The 26,990-nt window shown below is 27.8% G+C and overlaps 1 protein-coding gene across 1 annotated transcript in view; it reads right to left on the bottom strand.

Moving 5' to 3' along the window:
• Positions 1-26,990, bottom strand: part of LOC124946534 (guanylate cyclase 32E) — a 117,753-nt gene that overhangs the window by 14,652 nt on the left and 76,111 nt on the right. Inside the window, exons 2-4 of the mRNA XM_047487322.1 lie at positions 14,244-14,957; positions 659-862; positions 18-215 (exon numbers count right to left, since the gene is read on the bottom strand). Of these exons, the coding sequence (XP_047343278.1) occupies positions 18-215; positions 659-847 (387 nt within the window). The 5' untranslated portion in view covers positions 848-862; positions 14,244-14,957. The remainder of the gene's footprint in view (positions 1-17; positions 216-658; positions 863-14,243; positions 14,958-26,990) is intronic.

The following is a 26,990-nucleotide window of genomic DNA, read 5'->3' as shown; positions in this document are numbered from 1 at the left end:
AATCTTTTCATTCTTACGTATGATATCATTGGGAGATTGAACGCAGCAGCCATTTTCCCTTCGTGAATGCAACTCTCTTGTGGACCGATGTAAGCACTGACATTCTTTTTCCAGAGATCAGCTGTCATCAATATGCTGGTTTCCTCGTCGCCATACGTCTCAGCGACCAAAAAATCGAGCTTATGACCTTGTCTGCCGAGTTCTCCCGCATTCACCTATCATAATCAAGCAACTCAATGTAAATATGGTTTACATAAGATTACGTCTTTCCAATATGAATTTATTCTTTTGTAGAATAAATTTCAATTAGTAATAATAAATTTTGTAAAAAAACAAAAAAAGAAAAAATAATCAATTAATGATAACAAATTTAATAAAAAAGTAATTTTACAAATAAAATTATTTTATATAACGTTCGATTATATATACACGGAGGTGGATTATTATTTGAAGAAAAATTAATATATTCATTGAGAACATTGATTTAACATTTGTATTTACTATATATGCAACTAAGAAATAAATAAATCCTTGTAAATATAAAAATAAGTAATTTATAAAAAAAAAATATCTAATCGGTATTTCGAAATTCGTTTTTTCTCCTTCATTTCATTGATAAGATAAATTAACGTCAACAGAACTCGTTTAATGAAATTACCTCTTCGACAGCGAGAGTGATGGCGCCGGATATCCGAACACCCGGACGCTCGTATTCTCCATCCCCTGGACGTCGTTTCGAACCGGTGATGTATCCAAGGGTGAATGTCTCCGCATTGACACCTCTGCCGAACAAAACGTGGATTGCTGTCAATAAGAGACACGCTCTCTCCACGTTTCCCAGTAGCATGCCCAGTCACGGAACCTAGACACTCCGATCGATATTATTATTGTTTTTCTCTTTTACAATTTTAAACGGAATAGATGATTTAGAATCGTTGAGAAAATCAATTATTTTGTAATAAGTAAAATTTCTTAATTAAATCGATCATATTATTTTATATTATTATTATTATTATTATTATTATTATTACTATTATTATTATTAGGGGGACCGAAAAATAATGTCGTTTCTGCGCATGTCGATATTTGATTGTGATTAAAAATAAAAACTTGTTAAAAATTTATTCGTTTGAATTTAATTTAAGAAAGCGACTTTACTTTCTGGTCCCCCTGATATTATTATTATTATTATTATTATTATTATTATTTAATTTTTTAATTAAATCGAATATTATTTATTTCAATTATTTAATTGAATTAGTTTATTCAGTTATGTAATAAAACACGTGTGTTTTACTATTATTAAATATTTCTTAAGGAAGATACTTGACTATTTGTTTTTCATTTTCGCGTCTTCCTATTAAAAGTTGGTCAGGAAATATTTGACTTTCGTTGGAATTAACATTAGTCGGTTTACCGACTTCCACGGGAAATGAATTGCCATGGAAGCAGATGTCTTTACCGAAGGAAATCTTGATTAATTATTTTTTTCGGATATGTTTCTCTCAAGTGTTAACGGAAATACCATTTGACGATGTTAGAAGTTAGTAAATTTTTTTGAAATTTCAAACGATCATGATTTAAGTCTTTGAAATATTTGCATTGCGAGATCGATTGCGTAAAAAAGATGAAAAATGAAAAAAGAAAAAAAGAGAGAAAGAGAAAATAGAAGATATTGTTAATCGATGAAATTTATATTCGTACCGTTATCTTGACAATGATTGGCGATTGGTCAGAACGATCTCGATATTGGTTCGATGATTTGCGAAAGAATCATGCCAAGAACGGTGTATTTGCGAAAGTGACGACTGCTTATCACGCTGGTAATGGATAAAAGTGATAAACCACAGGTGGTCGCAATAAACGCCATCGATCTCCCGTGGTGTCTCGACTACTTCCCTTTTTCTCGGCTTCTTTTCTGGTGGCAGTCAGTGAGACGAAACAACTCAACTGTTTTTTCGTTTTTCAACAAAACAAAACAAAACAAAAAAAAAAAAATAAAAACATTACTTTTCTCTTTTTAATACTTTAACACAAGATTTTTTTTTCCAAGATGTTAAAGAAAAAAATATCATACTAGCTTACTAAATAGTTCTTTATTTTTAAAGTTAAATTAACGAGAAAAATTACATTATCATAAAGTTTTTTGTACAAAATTTAACGATTAAACTGACTCGTTTAATGTTAACTTATATATTGTCATTTTGACCAATTATGAGCAATCATATATGCATTTAAGGGATTAGGACGAATAATTTTATCCGTTTTGATCGATTATAAAGATTTTTTTAATAATAATTATTTTTCTTTTTGTTAAATTCATTTCGAACTAATCCCATATACATTTATTTTATTATTTATTAATTTTTAATATAATTGCGGATATAAATAAAATGAGTCAATTTATATTTTATATTTTCGCTGTGAAATTTTTAAAAGGTATTCCTTTGACGATAAATTTCAAAAAGTCTAGTGGATTCATGTTCCGAACGAAAGCTTACAACGTACCGCACTCACCGAACTATTATTAATAGCGGTCTATTTTAACAATACGTTAAAAAGCTGATGTTGCCGGATGGGCTTTTAAAATATATATATATATATTCGAAATCCACGAGAGAGATTGCGTAACAAAGTGAAGGCCATTTTGTTCGTGGTTTGACGTATTTCTTTTATATTTCACATGAAAAGCCATTTTTTAATAATATGAGATAAATGAAATAATGACAGAAAGTTTATTGAAAACATTTAGTCGAATTAATATTACTCCATTCGATAAAATTCGATTCGATCATCGATTTCTTTGTTGCTGAATGTATCATGAATATAATAATAATACAAAAATACAATAAATAATTTCGATGATAATGATAATAATAATAATATTATGAGAATAAATAATTTATATTATTATAAATATAATAATAACGTAATTAGTAAATACATATTGAAAAATAATTAATATAATAATTTTCTTTATATGTTTCGTAATTCAATGATTTAGAAGACGAAGATAGTTCATTAAAAATACATTAATTACATGAATAACAGGATATTCATGTGACTCTGGTAGTTCATTATTCAGACGTATCGTCGGCTGTTTTTCAAAGAGAGCCGATGAGAAAGAGTAAACGCGATTGTTTCTTTGGATCGTGGGAACGGCCACAGAGAGTGCGTGCGTGGGCGTTCTCTCGCTTACCCCGATGGCAATCGTCTTTCGATGGGAATCATTATTTTTTTTTCTTTCTTTTACCTCGAGAAAAGATCGATGATCAAAGAAGACGAGTACAAAATAGAACATTGTGAAAAACGCAATTATCGTAATAATAATATGAAAAATTTTCTTTTTATTTTCATTATTATTTATACTTAAATAATTTTACTAAAACAAAAACTCATTATTAGCATAAATTACGTAACATTTTTTTCTTTTTCATACTAGATATAATTTTCTTTGTCTTCTAAATCATTGGGAAAAAATCTAAAGAAATAATTTTACTTTAATTTTTTGTCTTTTCAATTATTATAGTTGCAATAATAATCGTTTTAATTAATTTTCGTAAGACTATATGTTTAATTTTTCTAAAGACAAAAAAAGAAAAAGAAGAAAAGAAGATTATGAGGATAAGAAATTGTTTAACACTTTTATTCGTACAAAAGTTTGTCTTCGAAATTCTCGAAAAATTTAAAGAAGAAAAAAAAGATAAAAAAAAAATAAAAAAAAAAAAAGAAAAAAAGCAATTTTACTTTAGTTCTTTCTTTACATCCAATTCCACAGTTGATTGACAGTTGTATCATCTCGAGCTTAATGACTCTTAAAATCAAAACGGACGTTTTAGGATCGAGCCATCAAAGAATTTCCGGTCGTATAACTCTCAGGATTTGAACGAGGTAACGGATTCTTGTCGAAAGGCGAAGTGAGCATTTAATCGATGTAAAGATCTCTCTCTCTCTCTCTCTTTCTCTTTTCTTTTGTTCTTCTCTTTTTTTTTTCTCTTTGTGCTACATTTGACAGTCTGTCCTCGTGCTGTCAAAACGAGCGATATCGCAATGCGAGCAACGAACGAAGAACGAACGCGATTGCTGAATTAATGCGGTTAACGGAATTCGTTCTTTCTTTTCGAGGATCATCGATGTACCGTCGAGTGGCCGATGTCGCACGTGTTACTTGCCTTTTCTTTTTTCTTTTCTCGACGATATTTTTCTCGTAAATTTAGCATTATTAATTCGCTTTAAGTAGATAGAATATATGGATTAATATTAAAATAATGATTAGAAATTAATACGAATTACATAGAACACAAAGTTGTTATTACGTAAAATCATACGATAATTAATAAAATATAAAGATAATTTATAAAAAATATATTTATTTTTTAGATCGGATTTTTTATTTACATACATATGTTATTTTGATAAGAAGATATAGAACAAGAAAATATATATTGTAGAGAAATACACGAAAAATAATAGGAAAATAAATAAGCAAGAAAGTATATAGAAACATATAAAAAATATAATGTAAATAGTAAATAGTAAATAGTAAATACATGTATTTTAAGAGTTATTGATATGTTTCCATATATATATATATATATATATATATATATATATATATATATATATAGTAAATATAATTATAAATATTGTAGAAAACTATGCATATAATAAACGTATATATATATATATATATATATATATATATATATATATATGTATTTATATACGTATTATGTATGTATATATATATATATATACATATATACATATATATGACCAACAACATTATCTCAGATAATGCAGAAGAGATGCAAATGTCTTTAAATACCACTCATAATTATCAAGCCGTCATTTTCGAAGCGAAATATTTATTTTTCTGACTCGATCGTATCTACTTCTCGATCTTCTCACCCGAAAGATCGAACGGGCAAGGAAGAGAGAGAGGAGGAAATTAATGGATGGAGCTCATTTCGTTTTCTCTCTTTCTCTTTCATTCACACACGTACCATGTAAATATGGCATAGAGAGGAAGAAACACGCCCAGAGCATTCTCTCGATTTTTACACTGATTTACATTCCGTTGCGAAAGAAGCAAAGAAATAACTATAATCTCACGAGTGAATTGGAGAATGCTTTGACAACGTCACGTGACCTGCCGATCGAAAATCGTGACCTTAATCGATGTCGATTGATCCCTATCATTTTTTTTTCTCTACGATTTTGCAAATTAAGAAAAAGAAAAGAAAGAGAGAGATAATGATACCAGAGATACTTAATTAAAAAATAAATTAAATTAAAAAGCTTAAAATAAATAATAATAAGTGATATAAATGAAACATGAAATGGTATTGATACGATATCGATCGATATCTATCGTTTCTGTTTTCTGTGATTTTGCAAATTTAAAAAAAAAAATCGAAAGAAAAAGAAAGATTGATGTTAGAGACATTAAATTAAAAAAAAAATTAAATTAAACAGTTTGAAATGAATAATAGTAAATGATATATAAATTAAAAATTAAATGATATTGGTAACATGTCAATCGATTCTTATCGTTCCTTTTTTTTTTTTGATTTCGCAAAATCTGAAAAAAATAGAAAGAAAGAAAGAGAGAATGATGTCAGAGATATTAAATTAAAAAAAAAAAAAAAAAAAAAAAAAAAAAGAATTAAATTAAAAAGCTTGAGATAAATAATATCTAATGGATGAGATAGATTTAAAAATGAAATGATATAATATTATAAAAAAAAAAAAAAAAGAAAAAAGCAACCTATTGTTATAAAAGTTTAAATATAAAACAAAAAAGTATGGGATCAATGAATGTTATTTACAAAGAATGGAAAGAGAAATCGGATCCAATAGTGACAGTTATACTGACTTCTTTTTTTTTTAATTTATCAGGTCAATCGAATTGAAGGACGTTTAATCTGCGTGAAACGTACATTGCACTCGTCGAAAATTCAATCTTGTGAATTTCGAAATTTTCATTTAGGGAAATTCGTTTCCCATTCGTCCAATTTCCATCTATTTTTCACGTTTCACAGATTAATTGACGACCGGAAAAAAAGGATCAGTTAGTCGTTGAAATGAATTGAATGAAATTCGTATTAGCTTTGATTTTATGATTTTTCCATTTTTTGAACATTACTTACATCATGGATTAAATAAGCGACCTGATATTTTACAAGAATATATATAAAAAAAAAAGTATGCGCGTATTTCATTGTACATGCATTATATCGTAATTATCCAATATTCATACTTTATAGATTTCCCAGGTAAAATATCTATATAATATACATGTATATATTAAATTTATATAAATTATCTTTTATACTTGATATAAAAGATAATTTTAACAATTAAAACAGGCTAATTTTCATTTTTATCGAGTATAGAAGTAAATAGATAAAAATTATTTTGTAAATTATAAATAAAAATTTAACGTTTAATATAGATATAGTAATTTTTAATTATATCTATATATTTTAATTATTTCTTAATACACGATCTAATATAAAAGATAATTTTAACCACTGATTCAGAGTAATAAATAAAAAGTAATAAAGTTAAATAGTAATTATTCATTAAACTATAAGTAAACATATAAGAGAGATATAAAAATACGTACACATGTGATAAAAAGGCAGATTAAGGAAGAAAAAGATATCGTTTATTCAATATAGATTTTCATTGAAGGGCGCTAAATTTTACGCATAATATTAGTCGCTTCGTTACTCTATTTTTTAGATTTGTACAAACGAGAGGATTATTAATCGACGAATATAAAGCTCGTTACGTCCCACTCAAATCGAATGTGAGATCGGATCTTTTTTTGTCGGCATGGAAGAGATCGAGAAAGGAGCATCGAGAGATCGAGGTTACAATCGAGGAGATGCGATATCAAGTGGCTCCCAATGGTATGCCGGCAGTTCCTCTTACAAAAGTCGATTTATGACGTCGTGAACAATCGTTTTGATTGTTCGGCTATTTCGATGTCAATTAAAATAGGGCTAATCAATATTTTAACGAAGTTATACGTTCGCAAATATCTTGAAAATGATAATTTTATTGGCTTGATTAGTACTGCTTTTTTTATGACATAAAATACATGTTTCGATGGTATATAAAAAAGAGAGAAAGTAATATATCGTTTTACAAATTCTTTTCTTGGCCAGTATTCAAATAATACATTTCTACTTAGTTCAGATCAATTTTTGCCACCACTTATCGCAATACAGAATTGCAAATAATGCCTTTTCTAGGATGTAATTTATCACAAGCAAAGGATTCTTCCATGCTACGTGCCCTTTCGTTATAAAGTCAACTATTTTCTATTCATTCTTTCTTGATTTAATCTCATAGCAAATCCAAATAAAACTATATACTTTAATTTGTAAACTCACCTATTTGCTTAATTTACATAATCTTGTTCTTTTCTTTCTAAATATATTTTATCTAATACGTTAATGATAAATAACGTTAGAACGTTATTGTTCTAACTAAATCTTCTTCTTGCGAAGATATACATATATAAGGTATATTTGTTATGTTTGTATTATTGATTATAAATGAATATAAAATATATTCAATTTTTTTATAAATATTTCTTTTATGATAATATATTAAAGAGATAAATTTTTGAAAATAAGATTTATATTTAAAATTAAAACATTAATTAAAAACATTGTATTCAATATTCGTTAGAATGAATATTAATTCTTAAATAATGTACTATCTCAATAGTAACTTATAATTTTATATACACATATATCTATAAATATATATATCCATAAATAAATATATATATTTATATATTACATATATATATATAATATAGAAATATATAATAAATAAATATATATATATATATATATATATATATATATATAAAATTAACAAAATAACAAATAACAGGGATCGAGGGATTTAATGTCGTTATACTTTTTCATAAGAGAGGTATAAAGTTGTTCTAAAATAATTTTTCAAGTCAATATTCGATCGTTGAACTTCCTAAAGATCAGGAGAGAAAGTAATGTAGTTTGACGCACAGATGGTGAGTCTTTCAACGACAAAGTCACACGACTATTTCTTTCGAGAGAACTAAAGAAGGATTGGGTGTCTCTGCGATTCTCTCTCCGTTACGATTTATCCATAGCCGGACCTCTCTTTTCACTGAACGAATGAAAGAACACGTGCGTCGTTACATATGTGGAGCGCGTTTTATTCGCTTCGTATATACCGCGGAAGTTTCGAGAGTGCAGACAGAGAATAACGTGTGGAATTTAACAATTTCGATTACGACGAAATATTACGATTATAACTCTTCTCTTTCTTTCTTCTCCATCTTATTTCTTTATATCTGTTTTATACCAATTTAAATAAAAATACGTTCGATAAATTGAACGATGAATCATAGAAAAAAAAAATATATATATATAAATATATATATATAAATATATATATATAAATATATATATATATATATATATATATATATATATATATATCGAAACTTAAGATTCCATATGAAACATTCGTCGTTTGTATGGTAGCATTTGGATAAAAATGCTATAAGATATCTAAACTTTCTCGATACTATCCATATATGTATACCAAAGAGAAATAGAATTTCGATCTAAGAGATTCTCCATAGAAGAAATAAATAGCTGTTTCTCTCTTTTCTCATATACGAAGTTATTCTTTTACGATGATGTCTCATCTCAATGGATAAGAAACAGGATCGCGTAACATCGTCGTGGCGCCTTTATTAGAAAGTATACGTCACGATGAGAATTTACGATTAGAATCGGCAATACGTCGTGTTTGTGAAAAGAAAGTTTTCGATGTTCAAAACTGAGGGACGATTGAGTTTTGTAGCGTGCGTTGCCGAAAGACGTCGAAAGACATCGAAAGATATCTACAAATGTTTTCTATAAATAATAAATATAATTTATTCGAATTTTTTTTTGTCTATAATCTTAAATCATAAATTAATAATAATTTCATTATATCAAGTGATAAATTTTCTATGAAATACAAATTTATTATCAAGTAAGATTCAGAGATTCTCATTTGAATTTTTTTTTGTCTATAATCTTAAATCATAAATTAATAATAATTTAATTAAAGTCATAAATTGTCTATAGAAAACAAATTTATTTTTTTATTAAATATCATTAAAAGAGATTCAGATATATTAAGATCTTTTACTATTAGTACTATTATTATTTTTTTATGAATTAATATTTATGAAAATTAGAATATTCGTAAGTGATCAATAAGAAGAAAAAAGAAATGAAATACTGATTTCAGTAAAAGAAACTCATTCAAACGATTCTATTTATCCTAATATTATTTACGTAATAAATAATATCTTAATTAATTATAATATTTTTTATTATTCTTATAAAATATTGAAAAATTATAATATTCCTAAAGGATAAACAGGAAGATAAGGACTAAGATATCGATTTCGTAAAGGGAGTAATTTAATCTATTGAATTGATCGATTCCATGTCGATTGCGTAGAAACGAAGGGAAAACAGTCGTTGAGAAGAATTCTCTCACAGCTAGTTAGCGGCGAATGTGACTCACGTGGCTTTCAAGAAAGGCGATCTTGAATCTGTGTCACATGGTGTTACATAGAGAATTTTAGGCACGCCTCTTGGTTGCTTGTACAAGTTGCGTCAATCCTCGGATACAATCCTTCGGGCGATGCGATACGTTTTCTATTTGAGCGTTAATTCATTTTCTAATTACTTTGTCCTACGTTAAATTTTATTACTCGTTCAAACGGAAGAATAGAGAAAACGTTTCCTTTCGATCGACTCGCGATTCAATGTGCGATGCTCTTACGATTCGTGCAAAGAATAATTGATTAGAATCATTTATATGTTTCACACCTTGTGATCTAATTCATCTCTATTTTTGTATCTTTTTTTTTTATACGTTCTTCCTCTTACAAATATAACATATTTATACAGAACAGAATGTACAATATATATATATATATATATATATATATATATATATTTTCTTTTTTTTTTTATAACATATCGTTAATTTCATGATATACAGGAAAATTATTAATTTTATTCCTTATTCTATATTCCGAATTAACGAATCAGATTATGTTTGTAATATGTAAAATAAATTAAATAAATTTAATGTATATGTAAAATGTAACTTACATGTAATACTTGATTCATATCACATCAGTATGAGAAAATAAATAATATTAATAATTATTATTTTTCTTTCGTTGTTATTTCTTAAAAATTGACTTATGTGAATAACAGTAAATTGAGAACATTTTAGAAAATATAACATTTGCGTTACAATTTATTTATCTGCTTCTAGAAAGGAACGGTCAGTCTACTAAGCAGACAAGAGGACAGCTACTACCTGCTAATGTGACAGTTATCGGATATAAAATGTTAACGCCGTCTGTATTTCAATGTTCTTCAACCCAAAAGCAGCCTTGTAGTGTAGTCTATGTTGGTTTTGTCGTTGGTTTTATTACGTACACAATAGAGCAATCTCGTTTATTAGTAGAGGGAAAAGAGCAAGAAAGGTAGATAGAGAGAGATAGAGAGATAGAGAGAGAGAGAGAGAGAGAGGGAGAGAAATAGAATGTGTGTGTATGTGTGTGTATATGTCCGTATTACGCAAGCGCTGATATTAGATAACTTGCTAATTAGCGATTACCGCCAAGCTGATATCAGATATTTTAATTGAAGAGAATTCTGAACGATCATTGATGCGACATATAACTATTAAAAATTAATTTATATTAAATAATTGCTAGATCTAATAAAGTAAAACAAAAGCTCGAAAGATTATTGAGAGATTCTTAATTTATGTAATATTTAATAAAAGTGATTATTACATTCTCGTGCATTTGTTATTTCCTATATATTATTTTTTTTTTTTTTCAAATATTAACAGTCGAATTTTGCGAGATAATTAATGTGTAGATTAAAATTATAGTTCAAAAGATTATTTTAAGGATTATCTATATTATTATACAGTATACGAAATATTTAAGAAAAATTATTATTATATAATATATTCAGTGTATTTAACATTTCCAGCAATCTAATTTTTTCCTTTTTTTTTAAAGATCGAATTAAAATGTGCATTAAAACAATAGTTCGAAAAATTATTATTGAGTGATTTAAGATTTATGAAATATTTATTAAAATATGGTTATTATATTTTACATGAATTTGTTATTTTCAATATACTATCCTTTCGAATTTTAATTGATTGTATTTGATGAACAATTAAAATGTACAATGAAAAATTATTGGTTATTTTTAATTTTTTATTATGAGAAAAGTTCGATTAAAATCGAATGTTTATGATAATCAAATTAAGCTGCGATAATTCGGTGTATTTCTCGAAACAGAACATTATTACATGCCCATGCAATTCAAAGGCCACTAAAACGCGTCGGTCTGCTTTTCACTCAATCAAGATGCACCGACCTCGGACACCATAATCTACGTAACACGAGAACCTTATGAGAATTCACGGGAAACCTGGTAATTCCGAACACAGGCCACGTTTGATGGTACTCTGCATTTAAATTCTAAACGGATATCGAGATAACGTTAGAACGTTATTGTCCTAACTACTATATCTTCTCCTCATGAGAATATATATGTATAACATAGGTTTCTTGTGTTTGTATTATCAATTAAACAACGATCATAATAATTAATTTATTTTGTCTATGGGTGATATCAATTTAAGCACTAATATTATTATTATAAATTTCTTCACGAGAACAATGTATTTATTATATTTGTATAATAATAATTCAAAACGAATACATTAAAGGAATAGAAGTTTATAAATTACTTTACGCAAATAAAGCGAATCATTGAAAATCCGTGCAGTTGTCCTTAATCGAAAAAACAATTTATGATTTCACTCTTGAAATATAAAAAAAGAGAGAAAGAAAAAGGGAAAGGGAGAAAGAGAAAGAAAGAAAGAAAAAGATGGAAAGAAAGAGAGAGAGAGAGAGAGAGAGAGAGAGAGAGATCTTAATCGACGAGAGTCGACTACCCATACGATATCCTTAATTACACATAAAGGAAATCGAGTAAACATGAGAGGAGTGTCGAAACGAGTACGAAAAATTGCAAAGGTAGTTTGGAGCGTCATATCCGCGTCACGTCTCGTTCCATTCTCAATTCGTGTTACCAATCGATCTGGAAAGGCCTTTCGAGTACCAACATCATCTGCACTAAAAATTTGCACCAACAAGATCGAGTTCGTATCATTGATATCCTCTTTTATTCATGAATGCATTTGTACTTTTGACGGGAAATATAATCAGCGAAGATAAACGAGGGATACTTGAGTGTTAACCGATACGGAATAGATATATATATATATATATATATATATATATATATATATATATTATGTAATGTGCATATATTTTTTATAGATGAATATATCTGGTACATATGTTAAATATTTTTTTCTCTTTTTTATAAATTTATATGACAGATCTAAATAAGATTTAAATATATATATATATATTTTTTTTCTTAATTTATATAATTTATATAAAGTTTCATGAAATTGATTATGATAAGTGGAATTTTTGTTTATTTTGAAATCTTAAAATATAAGTCACTTTTTATAAGATAACAATTTTATAAAATTCACTTTTTTCTTTTAAATATAAATTGTATAATTTATAATTATTTTATTTGTGTAATTTTGAAGTATTGAAAAATTACTGTGATTGTAAGATATATATGTAACATGCATGTGTACATTCTCGTTTTATTATGCTTCTACATAATATATGTAAAAATAAAACATATTATTATAATTTATTAACTCGAGTCATTTTTTAGGAAGTGGCGATGAGACTTGTCGTCATTGATCACCGTCGAGAGTAAGTCTTATACATATTTTTTTTTTTTTTTTTTTTTTAAAGAAATTCAACGTTTATTACTATGGAATCGAATAATCGATGTATTTAATCATTTTCACTCGAAATTCTCCATTTTTCTTTTTTTCCCATTTCTCACTCTCTCTCTCTCTCTCTCTTCCTCTTTGATCATTGCAAAACGAGTAAATATTATTCTCATTCTTGTAATTTCCTACAATTCGATGAATTTATAGCACTGCTTTAGACTTCCTATGAACTTGCCTTCAACTTCGTTCTATGAATATGCAGCTCCGTCTATTCATTGAAATTAAATCGCTTTGATCGATTTTTTATAGTTACCAATTTTTGGTTTTTTTTTTTTTTCAAATAATTTTCAAAGAGACAATCCTTTTCTTCATTTATTGAATTCGATAAAATGATCGAATTGAATAGACGATTTAATAATTAGCAAGATAAAAATCATTCAAGTTTACATTCAATCCTAATTATTATCATATCGAGACAAAAAGATTTTAATTTATCAAAAAGAAGATTAGAAAATTGTAGGGTATCAACTTATTTGAATATACATTTCCGAACGATTAGTTAAACCAGGTCAAACGATAACGTACCTGATGAGAATAGGAGTCCCCACCGATCTCTAACTACAATGCTTGAACGCAAACAATCTCTACGCTCGTTGCATACATTAGACGATAATTGTTGCGATAAAATTAAAAAAAAAAAAGAAAAAAAAAAGAAAACAAACAGAAAGAAATCAAACAGAAAAAATTTATTGATTTAAATACCTGTAACAATGGATCTTAAACGAATGTTCTTTATTTTATAATATAATTTGTTAAAAGGAAAACAAATAATAACTAACTACGTAAAAATGAAATATTTACTGAACTGAATTCATAAATAAGTGCCGTCATAAATAAAAAGTTTATTATCAATAAGAAAACAACACTTATTTATGTATCAACCCAATAGTTCTGCAAACTAGTAAGAATTCTAATTACAAAATATAATATTTATTGGATTGTTTTATAGATAATTGTCGTTATAAATGAACATTACAATAAAACAGGATTTATTTATTAATCGACCTAATTAACAATACAAACTATAAGAATTTTAATTATATAAAAATAATATTTAATAAAATTGATTCATAAGCAACTGTCATTTTATTGTAATAAGCTAATAACGACGCTTATTTATGAATTGAACTATATATATATAGTTCAAATATACACATACACGTACACACTATATACATGACATTTACACAGTATAACAATGTGATAATTAAAAAAAAAAGGTTTTATTATGAACTCACCTTGCTTTTTCTCGCTTCTTTTTGATACAGACCGAAAGAACGTCGAAAGTCTCCGTTTCGACGAAACGCGCGGGAATCTTAAAAAATCCTTTGACGGTGCCAAGTAACAAGACCGAGCTTCTCGTTTTCACTGTGCTAGTTGATCGTCCGTTGATTTATTATTACCTGCTCTCTCTCTCTCTCTCTCTCTCTCTCTCCTTCTCTTTCTCTCTCTCTCTCTCTCTCTCTCTCTATCTCTCTCTTCTTTTTCTTTCCGTTTATCTTTTTTTTCTCGGTTGTTCAGGAAAAAAAAAAAAGATAAAGCAATGTATCAGTAACACGCGCGAGGTTTAGAAAAATCTCATGGCAAAAGCACTCGAGAGCACTCGAGAGTAGTGAATCAGAAGCGTGCGCGGCCAGACTGACTGACTGACTGACTTCTATACCTCGTTCGTCCTCCTCTACTCTTTATCCTCCTCTCCCTCGCACTCACTCGTAGCCTCTTTCCTTTTCTTTTACTCGTTCTCGGCCTTCCTCGTTGTCGTCGTCATCGTCGTCGTCGTCGTCCGTCGTTGTCGTCGTCGTCGTCGTCGTCGTCGTCGTCGTCGTCGTCGTCGTCGTCGTCGTCGTCGTCGTAGACGTCGTCTTCCTCGTTGCGTTCCATTCACAGAAGAGAGTTCGTTTCCTTTCCTTTCGTAGGACCGTCCTCGAAGCGCATGAGCACGTCATCGTGATCTGGAGAAAGGGAGAAAGAAAGATGGAAAAAAAAAGAAAAGAAAAGGGAAGAGAAAAATGTTCATTATTTTCTTTTTTTTTTCTTTTTTTTTTTCTTTTTTCCTTAAAAATAATTTTCTTATTACGATTTTAAAACTTTTTCAATACCATAAAACACTCGTTAGAGTTATTCTTTCTTTTTTCATCCTTTTTTACTTGGGGATATCATTATTCACGATTTTCAAAAATTTTAATGTATAACGCTAAGTTTCTTTATACTTTCTTTATATTTTCTTTATTTTTTTTTTTGTTTATTTAATAGACTAGTTTTAAGAATATTTTATTGTAGTTCGATTTATAATAGATAAACTTATAGAAAGATAAATGGAAGGAAAAAAAAAGAGAAGAAAATGTTGAAATTGTTCGCAAATTTCGTTATTATGATTTTTAAACATTTTAATTTGAAAAACTTGTTTCTCTATTTTTATTTATTTATTTGGTGGACTGTACCTCTACGAATATTAGGATAATTTGATTTAAATTGTGATTTCTAATCGAAAGACGTAAAGAAAGGAGAGAAGAAAGAGATGCTTTTTTGCTGTGATTTCGTTATGATGATTTTAGAATGATTTTAAATGAATTTTAACACAAATCACCTGTATTGTTAGTATTTTATTTATTCATTTCCTATATCGCACCGAATCTTTGTTATAGTTTAATTAATATCGAGATTTATAATTACTTGATCTTAATCAATTATCACTAATCTTACTTGTATATGATTTTAATCCGAATAAAATAGGTATATATTATTATTAATATAAAATCTTTAATCTATGTGTTTGTCATTTTCCAGAGACTTTTAATATTTCTTTCCATTCCAGATGAAATTTTATGTAATTGCTCTTTATTATCCAACTGAAAGTTTAGGCTAATTAACTTGCGGAAATATTAGTTATAAAAAAGGTTAAAAGGTTTTAAACGAATTAAAGAGAGAGAAAGAGGAGGGAGGTAGGGAGAGAAGGTCGGTATACAACCAATGCGAAATATGAAACAAGACAGAGAGGAGGAAACTGTAAAGTTGATTATATTAGAATTGCATTGATTAAGTGATATGTGATTTGTGATCTGTGTTCTATGTTCTGTATTCTATGTTTTGTGATCTGTATATAAAAATGGCGCTATGATAGCGTGTTTTCTATGGATATGCTCGATTGGTTTAGAAATCCTGTCGTAGACAAAAATTTTATTTCGTAAATTTCAATGATTCTTGTTCATTTGATGCATGGGTAATATCTTCGATATACTTTTGCACTTTCTTAAACGATCAACGACAGAGTCTAATTTGCGAAAAAGTTTTTATTTTATACTTTTTACACTTCGAATCATAAAAATTCAACATATGATTTGAAGTAATGCACAAGCGTAATATATTATTTCGAAAAAAAGAAGTATAAAAATGTTTTTTTTTAAATATTTTCCGTCATATTTGACGGAAAGAATGTATTATAGAGATACAATTATACAATATAGAGGCTTGAAAGGGAAAAACGAAACGATAGAGTCAAAATTAAAGCTGAGAAATTTATCATTAAACTTTTGTCTTGCTCGACGTTTATTCTGTTGATGATCTGACTTCGACTGACTCGCTAAATAAAATAAAAGGAACAAAGTAAAGTAGAAACCAAAATATCAAAGTCACATCGTTTATTGACAACTTATGATAAATATTTGTTTAAATATTTTCCAATACTAATCGAAAAATTATACAAACGATTGAATATTAAATAAAATATAAGAATATAAATTTTTTTTATATATTTGATATAAATGTAATATAAAATATAAAAATTGAATTTTTTTTTATTTGCAAAATATATAAATGTAATATAAAATATAATTATATAAATTTCTTATCTATACACACACACATATATATATATATATCATAATATGTAATAATCATAATAGAATAAGCAACTTCAAAGATTTATTTTGATTAAATTGCATGGAATACAAAAATGAAATTTATTGGACAATGATCAGTAACACATCAAATTTTTATGGATGTCTATAAATGTTCAATGTGGCTTTTGTCAGTTATGCGATACACATCCCATCGTAATTCAAGTTTTTGTTACTTTTCCCAAGAACTCCTCATCCCAAAAAACAAGGGCGTTTCTTATTCTCTCTTTTAGCTGCTGCGCATTATGCAGAATAAATGGCACATACATTTTGTTTTTTACAAAGCTCCAAATGCAGAAGTCCAATGGATAAAGATTTCAGTGGTCAGACAATGTGTTTGTCACGGTCAATTTATCATTGTGGTTGTAGGCATTCATAAAAACTTAAAATATTACTGATCAGCAAACTTCACTGTTGTATTCTATATAATTAAAACAAAATTTATTTTGTAATTGTTTACTCTATTATGATATAAGTATAATATACATATCACGTATAAATATACATATACATATAATTATATATAATAAATATAATAAATATAATAAATATAAACTTCTTATATTGTTTGAAATTAAATTTAAAAAGTTGTTCATTCATTCACGATATTTCCTACCAAGATTATTTCGTTAATATTCTTTTTCCAAATCATAATTTCTCCTTCCCAAGAATGGTACGATCTTCTATTTCAACACTTTTAACGTTTGTATACTCCTTTCATGCAATTTTCCACTGTTTTGGTTTTCTACTTTCTCCAAGTTGTTAGATACATTATAGAAAGAAAAGTTTTTTCTCGATGCTACGAAGTCGTTGCTGCCGAAGAAAGGGTTTTTTTTTTTTTTCTTACTTCGTAATAAACGCGGCTTTTCTTATAAACTTTTCTTTTTTTTCGTTTTTCTGTTTGTTCTAGTGCGTTCTTTTCTGTATACAGCGATATTTTTCTGAACTTTTTCCTCGGTATCGTTTATAAATAAACTAATTACGTGTTTTATAAAAGTTTAAAAAATATTTTGTAATGTTTCGAGCAATCTGACCTTTTAACAAATTTTTCTTTGAATAAAACAACAACAACAATGATAATAATAATAATAATAATAATAATAATAATAATAATAATAATAATAATAATAATAATAATAATAATAATGAATAAAAAAGATTTAAAATGATAAAAATAATCATAACTGGAAGACGTTAATTAGAAAGTCGATAAAAATGTTAATAAATAACTATTATCATTATTGTTATCTTTTCTTTCTTCTTGAAAATAAAGAAAAAAGACTTATGCGTATTTGTAATTACTTGAAAATAACACGAACATTATCGTTAATTTCTTGCATATTACGCAAAAGAGTAAAAATACCTCTCTTTTCCTCTCTCCCTCTCTCTCTCTTTCGCTCTTATCTTTTATTAGATAGAAGTACTTTGGAACGAATGCAATATTGCAAGAAGAAAACTGCGTTCATTTATATGAAACGAGGGAGGAGAATAAAGGCATCCGTCGAGAACCCTCCCAGCCCATGATATGACCTTCAAAAGCATACAATACTACTTAAACTGCTTCACGTATATTCGAAACAGAGTCTACAAAAAGTTTTCAAAATACGTGCTATTATACTCCTATCTTTTTATTCAGAGAAACACGAATGTCGAGTAAAGCAAAAAATTATCTGGTGTTACGTGACTCAAGTCTTTCATTTCGCCGATGTCCAACGTCCTCTTGTATGGACCAATGTGCGAGTATCAAAATGTCATAGCTAACTAGCATTTTCCCTTGCATAAACCACTATTTACGTATATTATAAATAAAAACATATCAAAGAAAATATGATCTCATATATTTAAAAATAAATATCATTTTATTAAATTTTTCTATAAGCTTTATCATTAAAAATTTAATATGTATATCTTCTAAGTTTATTTATTTTTATATTATGAAATATAAGACATTACGAGATTATTGATAATCTTTAAAACTATAAATAAATAAAAGTAAAATCATAAAGTAAATCAATATATGCTCGTACGCGCGCGTATGTTATTTATATATATTCGTAGATTATGAAAAATATAAACATAAAACATTTCGTTTCACTTTTTACATCAATCAATCAAAATGATTTATTCAAATCCTACAAAATTTCCAATTGAAATTGAATAACTTTTTTTACTTAAAAGTTAAAACGATGGTAAGCGTAGATATATGTGCGGATACACTTACGGAAAATAACTCTTCGTATCAGTTCTTTGCAGAAAAGGGAGAACTCCTTCTCTCTCTCCCTCTCTCTCTCTCTCTCTCTCTCTTCCTCTTACTTTGAAAAATGGTAAATTAATGTGTTCACTTTGCCTTCCCTTCACGAAAATTTCTCATGTATGTTGTCGGGCTTTTTTCACGTGGAAAACTTGATAAGTTTTATTTTAACTTAAGTGATAGATTAAATAGACTTAAAAGTTTTAAAATTAACGAATCTTTTTCTTCTAAGAATTATTTTTATTATTTCTCTTTCTTTTGGTTTTTCTGAGTAATCAAATTGATATAATTCCCGTTACGCAAGTATGAAAAATGTGTCACACGTTTAACTTGCTTACGTGATAGCAACTTCCACTTACGGATAGGAAGGTCGAAAAACCACAACCACCGGCAGATTGTAATTAGCCTTTTAATCGAATTGCCCAGGCAAAATCGTGAAATGCGACCAGTGAATTCGTCGTTTTCGCACGTTTTTGTTCTCGTCATGAACTCGTTGTCTCGAAATGGAAAGGAGCGACATTGCGAATAAGTAAAGTTACGCGTTGTACAGTTAAATTATATCAATATTGCAATGAACCGATTATTGTCAAACATCTCATGATAAAGTGACATTTATTAAATAATAATTTTTGTTTAAGTATGTTTTTCACATTTACAAAAATGTTTGTTTAAGAAATTTAATAAATTATTAACAAGTTTCAAAAATTCTAAATATAAGATAAATCGTAGTGTTATAATTTCTCATAATTATATAATTAAGAATAACTAATAAATTTATCACAGTTTTATAATTAATCGCAGTTATATAATTATTGTTAATTAGAATGATTACCAAAGGCCGTAGCAACTATAAACGATAAAAGGAATATATATATGTATATACATATATATCTACTTATACACACATATATATATATATATAATAATATGAACTACGTTCATTGAACACATATAATGACATGCATAAGTATACGTAAATAGTTAATGTATAAATTTTTTATAAATTTTTAATTTTTAAATATGAAGAAAATTAATTTCTAAACGAATCCGATTCTAATTTATTTTAATTATGACTGTAGTTTCCTACTCTCTCCATTCTTTCTTATTTAAAAGAAAAATCGTTTAACGTTTATGAAACTCCTGAAAGATGCGTAGCTTTACGAATACTTGCAGTTGGAGTATAATGAACGATCATAAAGTCAGAGAAATGAGACTGCAATGAAAAAGAGACAGAAAGTAAGAGGAAAGGAGAAAAAGAGAAGAGATACAATTGGAGTTCTCGCTTCTCTTCAATCCTGTTGTACGAAATTATTTCAATAACTTGAAGAGATCATACCGTATTACAGCTCGTCAAGAACGATGTTAAAAATTCCGTTTTACTTTAGCCGCCTCAGAACAAAGATAATTGCAATTATTTGCTCGCGTTCCATCAATTAACATGTACATTTACCACTATCCTCGAAAGTGAAATTAATTTTTTTCATTATTTTGCATGATTTCATATCGAACGCTTTGATTAACTATTCACCAATTTGTTTTCGATTTGTGTAAATTGATTTTCCACTTAATTTAAACAATTAGAGACGTTTGTCTTAAAGCTACATAACGAAATAGAAATAATTTAAGAATTAAAGATTGATTTTAATTTGACGTAATTTTATATTGAATGTTCTGATTAACTTTCGTTAATTTAATTTTTTTTTTTTCTTTTTTCTTTAATACAAATCCATCTTTTACGTTCTTCAAATGATTAGAGACGTTAGTCTCAAAGTTGCATTGAGAAATTGAAATAAAAAGATGGATTAAGATTTGATTTTAATTTGATATAATTAGAGTTGAGTGAATAACAATTTTACATTCAATGTTCTGATTAACTTTCACCAATTTGCTTTATCTATGTATATATATATTATGATTTAAATGATAAGAAATATATTAGAAATAAATATAATAAAAGAAAAGAAATTGATTTCTATAATTTCACATTTATGATTTGCCTTTTTTTTTAAATAAATATAGATCATTTGCAACTTAAAAAATTATATTCAAAAGAAGTCTCCATCGATGATATTCCACCCATCGTTCTATTGATTTTACAGTCGAGCAGGATGAAAATACCGAAAATGTCGTTTCCTTTCTCATTGATGTCATAAAACTGCAGCGTCCGAGATGCCATCCACCCCATCGAATATTATCTCTGTGACCCAGTTTTCCAGACGGTTAATTACAGCTTTTTTCTCGCTTCACGGACGATTCTTTGATTCGTGATTCGAGATAACTTCGAAGAAGACTATTAAAACATTCGTTTGTCGTCGATAAAAAACACGAGAGTGAAAGGAAATAAAATCCGTGGAATTTATAGAATTTGATGAAAACAGATTGTCATTTTCAAATAAGATTGCAATTCGTTTCACTCAAAAACAATTGTCTTGGTAATAAATCAAGGTTTTCTTTTTTTGTTGTGATCACGAGTTCGTTGATCTCAACGATGAATTAGATGAATGATTTTCGTCAAATAAAATTTAATAGAAAATTAAATTAGAATTAGTTTCGAACGTATTGATAATCAATATTTATTTAATTTTTGAAAAGTTCGATAGCATGCTTTTATTTTTTTTATATCTTACTTGCTTGACAGTTTTATAGAGTTTATAGTTCTAAAGTAATTATCATTTGATTATCAAGAGATTTTGTGTTTAATTCGATTAAAAGCTGAGGTTTCTGTTTGGAAATTTATTTAATTATATCATTCACTTCAATTGATTTACTAGTCATTTCAAGTTTAATTAATTATCATTTTAGTAATCGATATTTCTCTTAAATTGTAATAATGATTTATGATTGTATAAATACATATATACTTAATCTTGATAATAATAAATGTAATTTCTTAAAAAATAAACATCTTTTATGTTTTATATTCAAGTTTTATTTTTATTATTAAATCGTTTAATTTTCTTGAGTCTCCGGGAAAAAGTAAGGTTGTTGAAATATTTTTTATGATCGTGACGCACGGCGAAATATCGTACGGTCTAGCTCCATGTTATTTCTCGAATGAGTCAACCATGGGCGTGAGATAACGACATGATTTTTGTAATAATCCTGCTCTGATTCTGTCCTCCCTTTTTTACTAGTTCGGTGTGACAGCTGCTCGTGAAAAAAAAAAAAATTACTTGACATTCCGGTAGAAACATTTACTTTATGATGTCTGTACCTAACGAACGATCAAACGTTTAGTTTGACTACAAAATAAACTTATGTGACATCTTTTAATAAAATTTTTTGTCAAAATCTACGAAAAACTTTTCAAAATATTTCTCTTTAAACATTTTATATTGTAATTGAAACAAATAAAACATTTGATTAATTACTTTTATATAAATAAAATACATATAAATTTTCTTCGTATTTGTATATAATTTTTATGAAAATTTAATTAATTTGAAATTAGATAATAAGACAAACATTTTAAAATAAGAAAAAATGAATTTATATAAATGGAATGATCCTTTTAGTGCGTATGAAAGCTAGTATGTATGAAAATTTTCACATAGTAGGTGAAACTTAACAAAGTTATTGATTTCGTTAAAGTTGGAAGATATCTCCGAAGGTAGTCGAGCGACACCTGTTGCTTTACTAGAGCTCGATCGCACGGAATTTTTCTAGTCAAATATACATGTAGCACTTTTCTAACGACTAAAATGGTATCAATCTCGTTCGTATTGCTTTCCTATCTTTTAAACTTTCTAATCCTGTTTTCTATTTCTTTTTTCATTATTCTATGAGATAATCGATACGTATTTTACTTTCTTCTATATTAACATCAACGACTTTGATTTATGCCAAATATTCGCAAATGAGAAATTTTTTTTTTTTAATGGAAAAACCCATGGATGTTTTTGCTTACATTTAAATGCATATAAAGAAAAAAAAAATAATGATAATCGCGTTTAATTAATATTTAACATCAATATCATTAATACTAATCACGAAATTAATAATTATAGATATATTATTATTATTATTATTATTATTATTGTTATTATTATTATCATTATAGAAAGTTTTTCAAGTTCTTAAACTGAGAGACAAATCTCTCCATCCTTGCGTTCACGGTTTAAATGAGACGTTCGTAAGAAATTACGGAACGAGCTCTTTCTTCGCACGTACTCAAAAAGTTATTTAATAAAGACTTACGAACGATGTCAAAGTTCTATACTGTCTCTTCTTCGAACTTCGAAGGCTTGTTCAGAACGAAGGCTTTTCCGAACGAGACGTGTAAAGAAGATTAACTTTGGAGAGACAGTTATTTACATAAATTATCTCGTGCAAAGAATAAGTGGATAAAATGTTTGATCATCTACAACGTTGAAAATAATTACTTGTAACATTACCTATAATAATAATATTATTTAATATAAAAACTTTTTTAGTTCTATCGAATAACTTAAGTTAAAAAATTGAAATAACAATTATTTTCGATCAATTTAAACAATTATTTATATGTTACATATTTGCCAAAGGCAGGAGGGAATAATGCGTAAAAGAATATATCGTTTTTCAATATTTCTTTAATTAATTTTGAAATATCAAAAGGATCAACATCATATACAACAATGATTATTAAAATCAATTCGTTATCAAGAAACGCAGATACTTATTCGACGAATTATAAATTAAATGACCCGTAAACTGCATTTATCGAAATCTTGAAGTTCCTCAAATTAACATAAAAGAGGATGGAACGTGATTCGACGTAATATCGTCGTGGTAAGGTCTTTTAAAGTGAGAGACGGTGTAATTACGGGTTTGAGCGTTTGAATGTCACCCTGCGAGGAAATTTGTGTCACATAATGGACACGTTAATGAGGGAGATCGATCGTGATTACTCTTTAACCCTGTAATAGAGAAGGAAATGCAGAGTGAAGGAGATAAACGAATAGATCATTGTAAAGAGAAAGAGAGACAAAGAGAAACCGACAGATAAATAGAGAGAGAGAGAGAGAGAGAGAGAGAGAGAGAGAGAGAGAGAAAGAGGGAGAGAAAAACAGATAGGCAAATAAGCAAAGAGATAGAGAGAGAAAGAGAGAGAAAAAGAGAGAGATTAACAAACTGTTTTAAAAAGAAAAGGAGACTAAAAGAAATAGATAAACAGAGAAAGAAGGAGAGAGGGGGGAAAGTAAATGAACAAAAGAAAGAAAACACAAAATGAATGAAATAAAGATAGAGAGATGGAAGGAAGGAAAAAACAAGTAACTAGGAAATTGAATGACTGTAAAGTGCAATACGTTAAAAGTTATTTAAAGAGATTGATAATTTTAGATATCTCAGGAACGTTTCCTTATTTCAATATCCTTAGGTAATAATCATGCGCATGATTTTTAGAAAGGATTCCAAGTACTCGACCGATTCTCCAAGGATTAAACCTTCCGAGTTTGGTGTCTTTCATTGATTTGTAACTACCGACCATAGGTAATCGATGCAACAGTTCTCTTTTCTTTGTTTGTTAGGAATCCTTTTATCTATTCCTTTTTTCTTGCTTTTTTCTTTTCTTTTCTTTTTTCTTTTCTTTTTTTCTTCCTCTTTTTTTTTCTTTTCCTTAATTTTATAAAATGTCAATTATTAATCATTTAAAATATTTGATTTTACAATATGACTTGATTTTATTCCTCATTACTAAATGATTAATTTCATTGAATAGTTCAATCCAATGTTCGTCCGTTCATTCGAAGAAAGCCTTTGAATGTTTTCGCTCATAACGAGATTAAGAAAAGAATAATCCAGGGCTTAAGCTCGAAGTTAGAGAAGCAATCTCGCAAATTAAAGCTCTATTTTTCTTTCCTTTTTCTTTTTTTTTTTTTTTTTTCTCTCTCTCACGAACAATACTCGTAAATGAAATAGCCGTGGACTCAAAAAGTGGACAATATCGAAGATTCTCATTGTCCCTAAAATAATTATGTTTACCTTGGGTTTCTTTTATCTTTGTCGTTTACGAAAATATAAGGGAAGGAAAAAGAAAAAAATAAAGGGAAGAAAAGACGGTAAATTCTTAATAGAGAAACGTTTATAGAATTAAAGAAAGATGGCGCCACTATCTAGGTTTTCATCTAGCCACCTCGTGCATTCTTCCTTTCCTATCCATGCGAAAGAAGATTGAATAGCAGAAGGAAGATTAAAGTCGTTCGAAACAATTTCTTCGAGAATATTACAATTTTTTTTGATGGATAACGAAAGATTACGAAGTTAATGAAAGTACTAACGATTCGAAAGGTTCCTTTAATTTTTTTTATTAACTATTTACTTTGTGAAAGTTTAATTAGAATTAATAATAGAAATTCAATCGGTACATACAAGTTAATAAAATCTCTCATTATTGAGAGACTCGAAATAAAAGTTATTAATACTACTTATCTATTAAATAATAAATATATGTGTTGTATAATATAAATGTAATATATATGATATGATGTATATTATACATATAATGCCACATTTGAACATCGCATATATAATAGAAAAAAAAATATATATATTAGGTGGACCGGAAAGTAATGTCGCTTTCTTAAATTAAATTCAAACGAATAAATTTTTAACAAGTTTTTATTTTTAATCACAATCATATATCGACATGCGCAGAAACGACATTACTTTCCGGTCCATCTAATATACAGTATATAGTATATAGTAGTAGTGTATATATAGTATAAACAAAATATACATATATATTTTTATATATACTGTAATTTATGATAATTTTTTCATTATTAAATGGAGATTTAATATGGATATCGAATAAGTCAATTTAAAATATCCTTCCCCTAGTTTCTCAATTAAAAGCTCATTTTATTAACTTTCAAGTACGCTCATATTACATCGTTAAAATTGATATCGACAGGAAATGGAAAAAGAGAAGGAATTATATAAAACGTGAAATAATTGAGGTGTCACTTTTTTTTTTTTTTTTTTTTTTTTTTTTTTTTTTTTTTTAAGATACGCTATGAAAATATACCGTGCAATTTCGCGACTACGTAGGCAACCAATTCAAACGGATGAAATGCTTTTCTTCGAACGAGTTTAGACCCTCAGAACGTGTCGTGTAGCTTGGGAAAGAACGACGGACGAACTCCTCACAGCATCCAAGCGTGAAATAGGTACGAACTGTTCCAGAGTTTCTACGTGATACCTAGATAAACTTTAAAAGCGTCGCACACTATGAATTTATTTCTCTTTGGTGGTCCTTTAAGAACATTCCTTATCTTCGTCCTCGTCCTTGTCGTCATTGTTATGCTTTCTTTTCCATTCTTTCTTTTGCAAGTGCATCGAATTTATTCGAACCATAATATCGACTGTAAATAAGAACGTGATCGAAGAGAATCGAGATAAAGCTGGAAAAATTTACGTCAACCTCAATTTATCTCGGCTTTCTTTTGACAATGAATTATTCTTTTTTTTTTTTTTTCTATGAACGTTCCATATATATAAGGAAAGAACCAATTATCCGTTTGACTCGTTTGTGACAACAACGTAATCGCCTTGCATTTTCAATCTGATATCGGTTAAATATTCTTTGAATTAATAATTACAATTTTTGCGAGAAGGTCAAAACTTCTTGAATAAAAATATAAATATGAAATAAAAAAATGAACAGGATTCTATATCAATTTTTCGATGCTCTCTCTTTTTATTTCTCTCTCTCTCTCTCTCTCTCTCTCTCTCTCTCTCTCATTTACTTTTGCAAAAATGTCGGGAAAAGAGTACAAATGGACGAATATTATTGGGTACATCATTTTTATCATTACTTTAAATCATTTTAATAATACATTTGATTCCTCTTTTTG

Source organism: Vespa velutina, chromosome 1, assembly GCF_912470025.1.
Source record: "Vespa velutina chromosome 1, iVesVel2.1, whole genome shotgun sequence".
NCBI classification, from domain to species: domain Eukaryota; kingdom Metazoa; phylum Arthropoda; class Insecta; order Hymenoptera; family Vespidae; genus Vespa; species Vespa velutina.
This window is presented reverse-complemented; position numbering and strand designations above follow the sequence as displayed.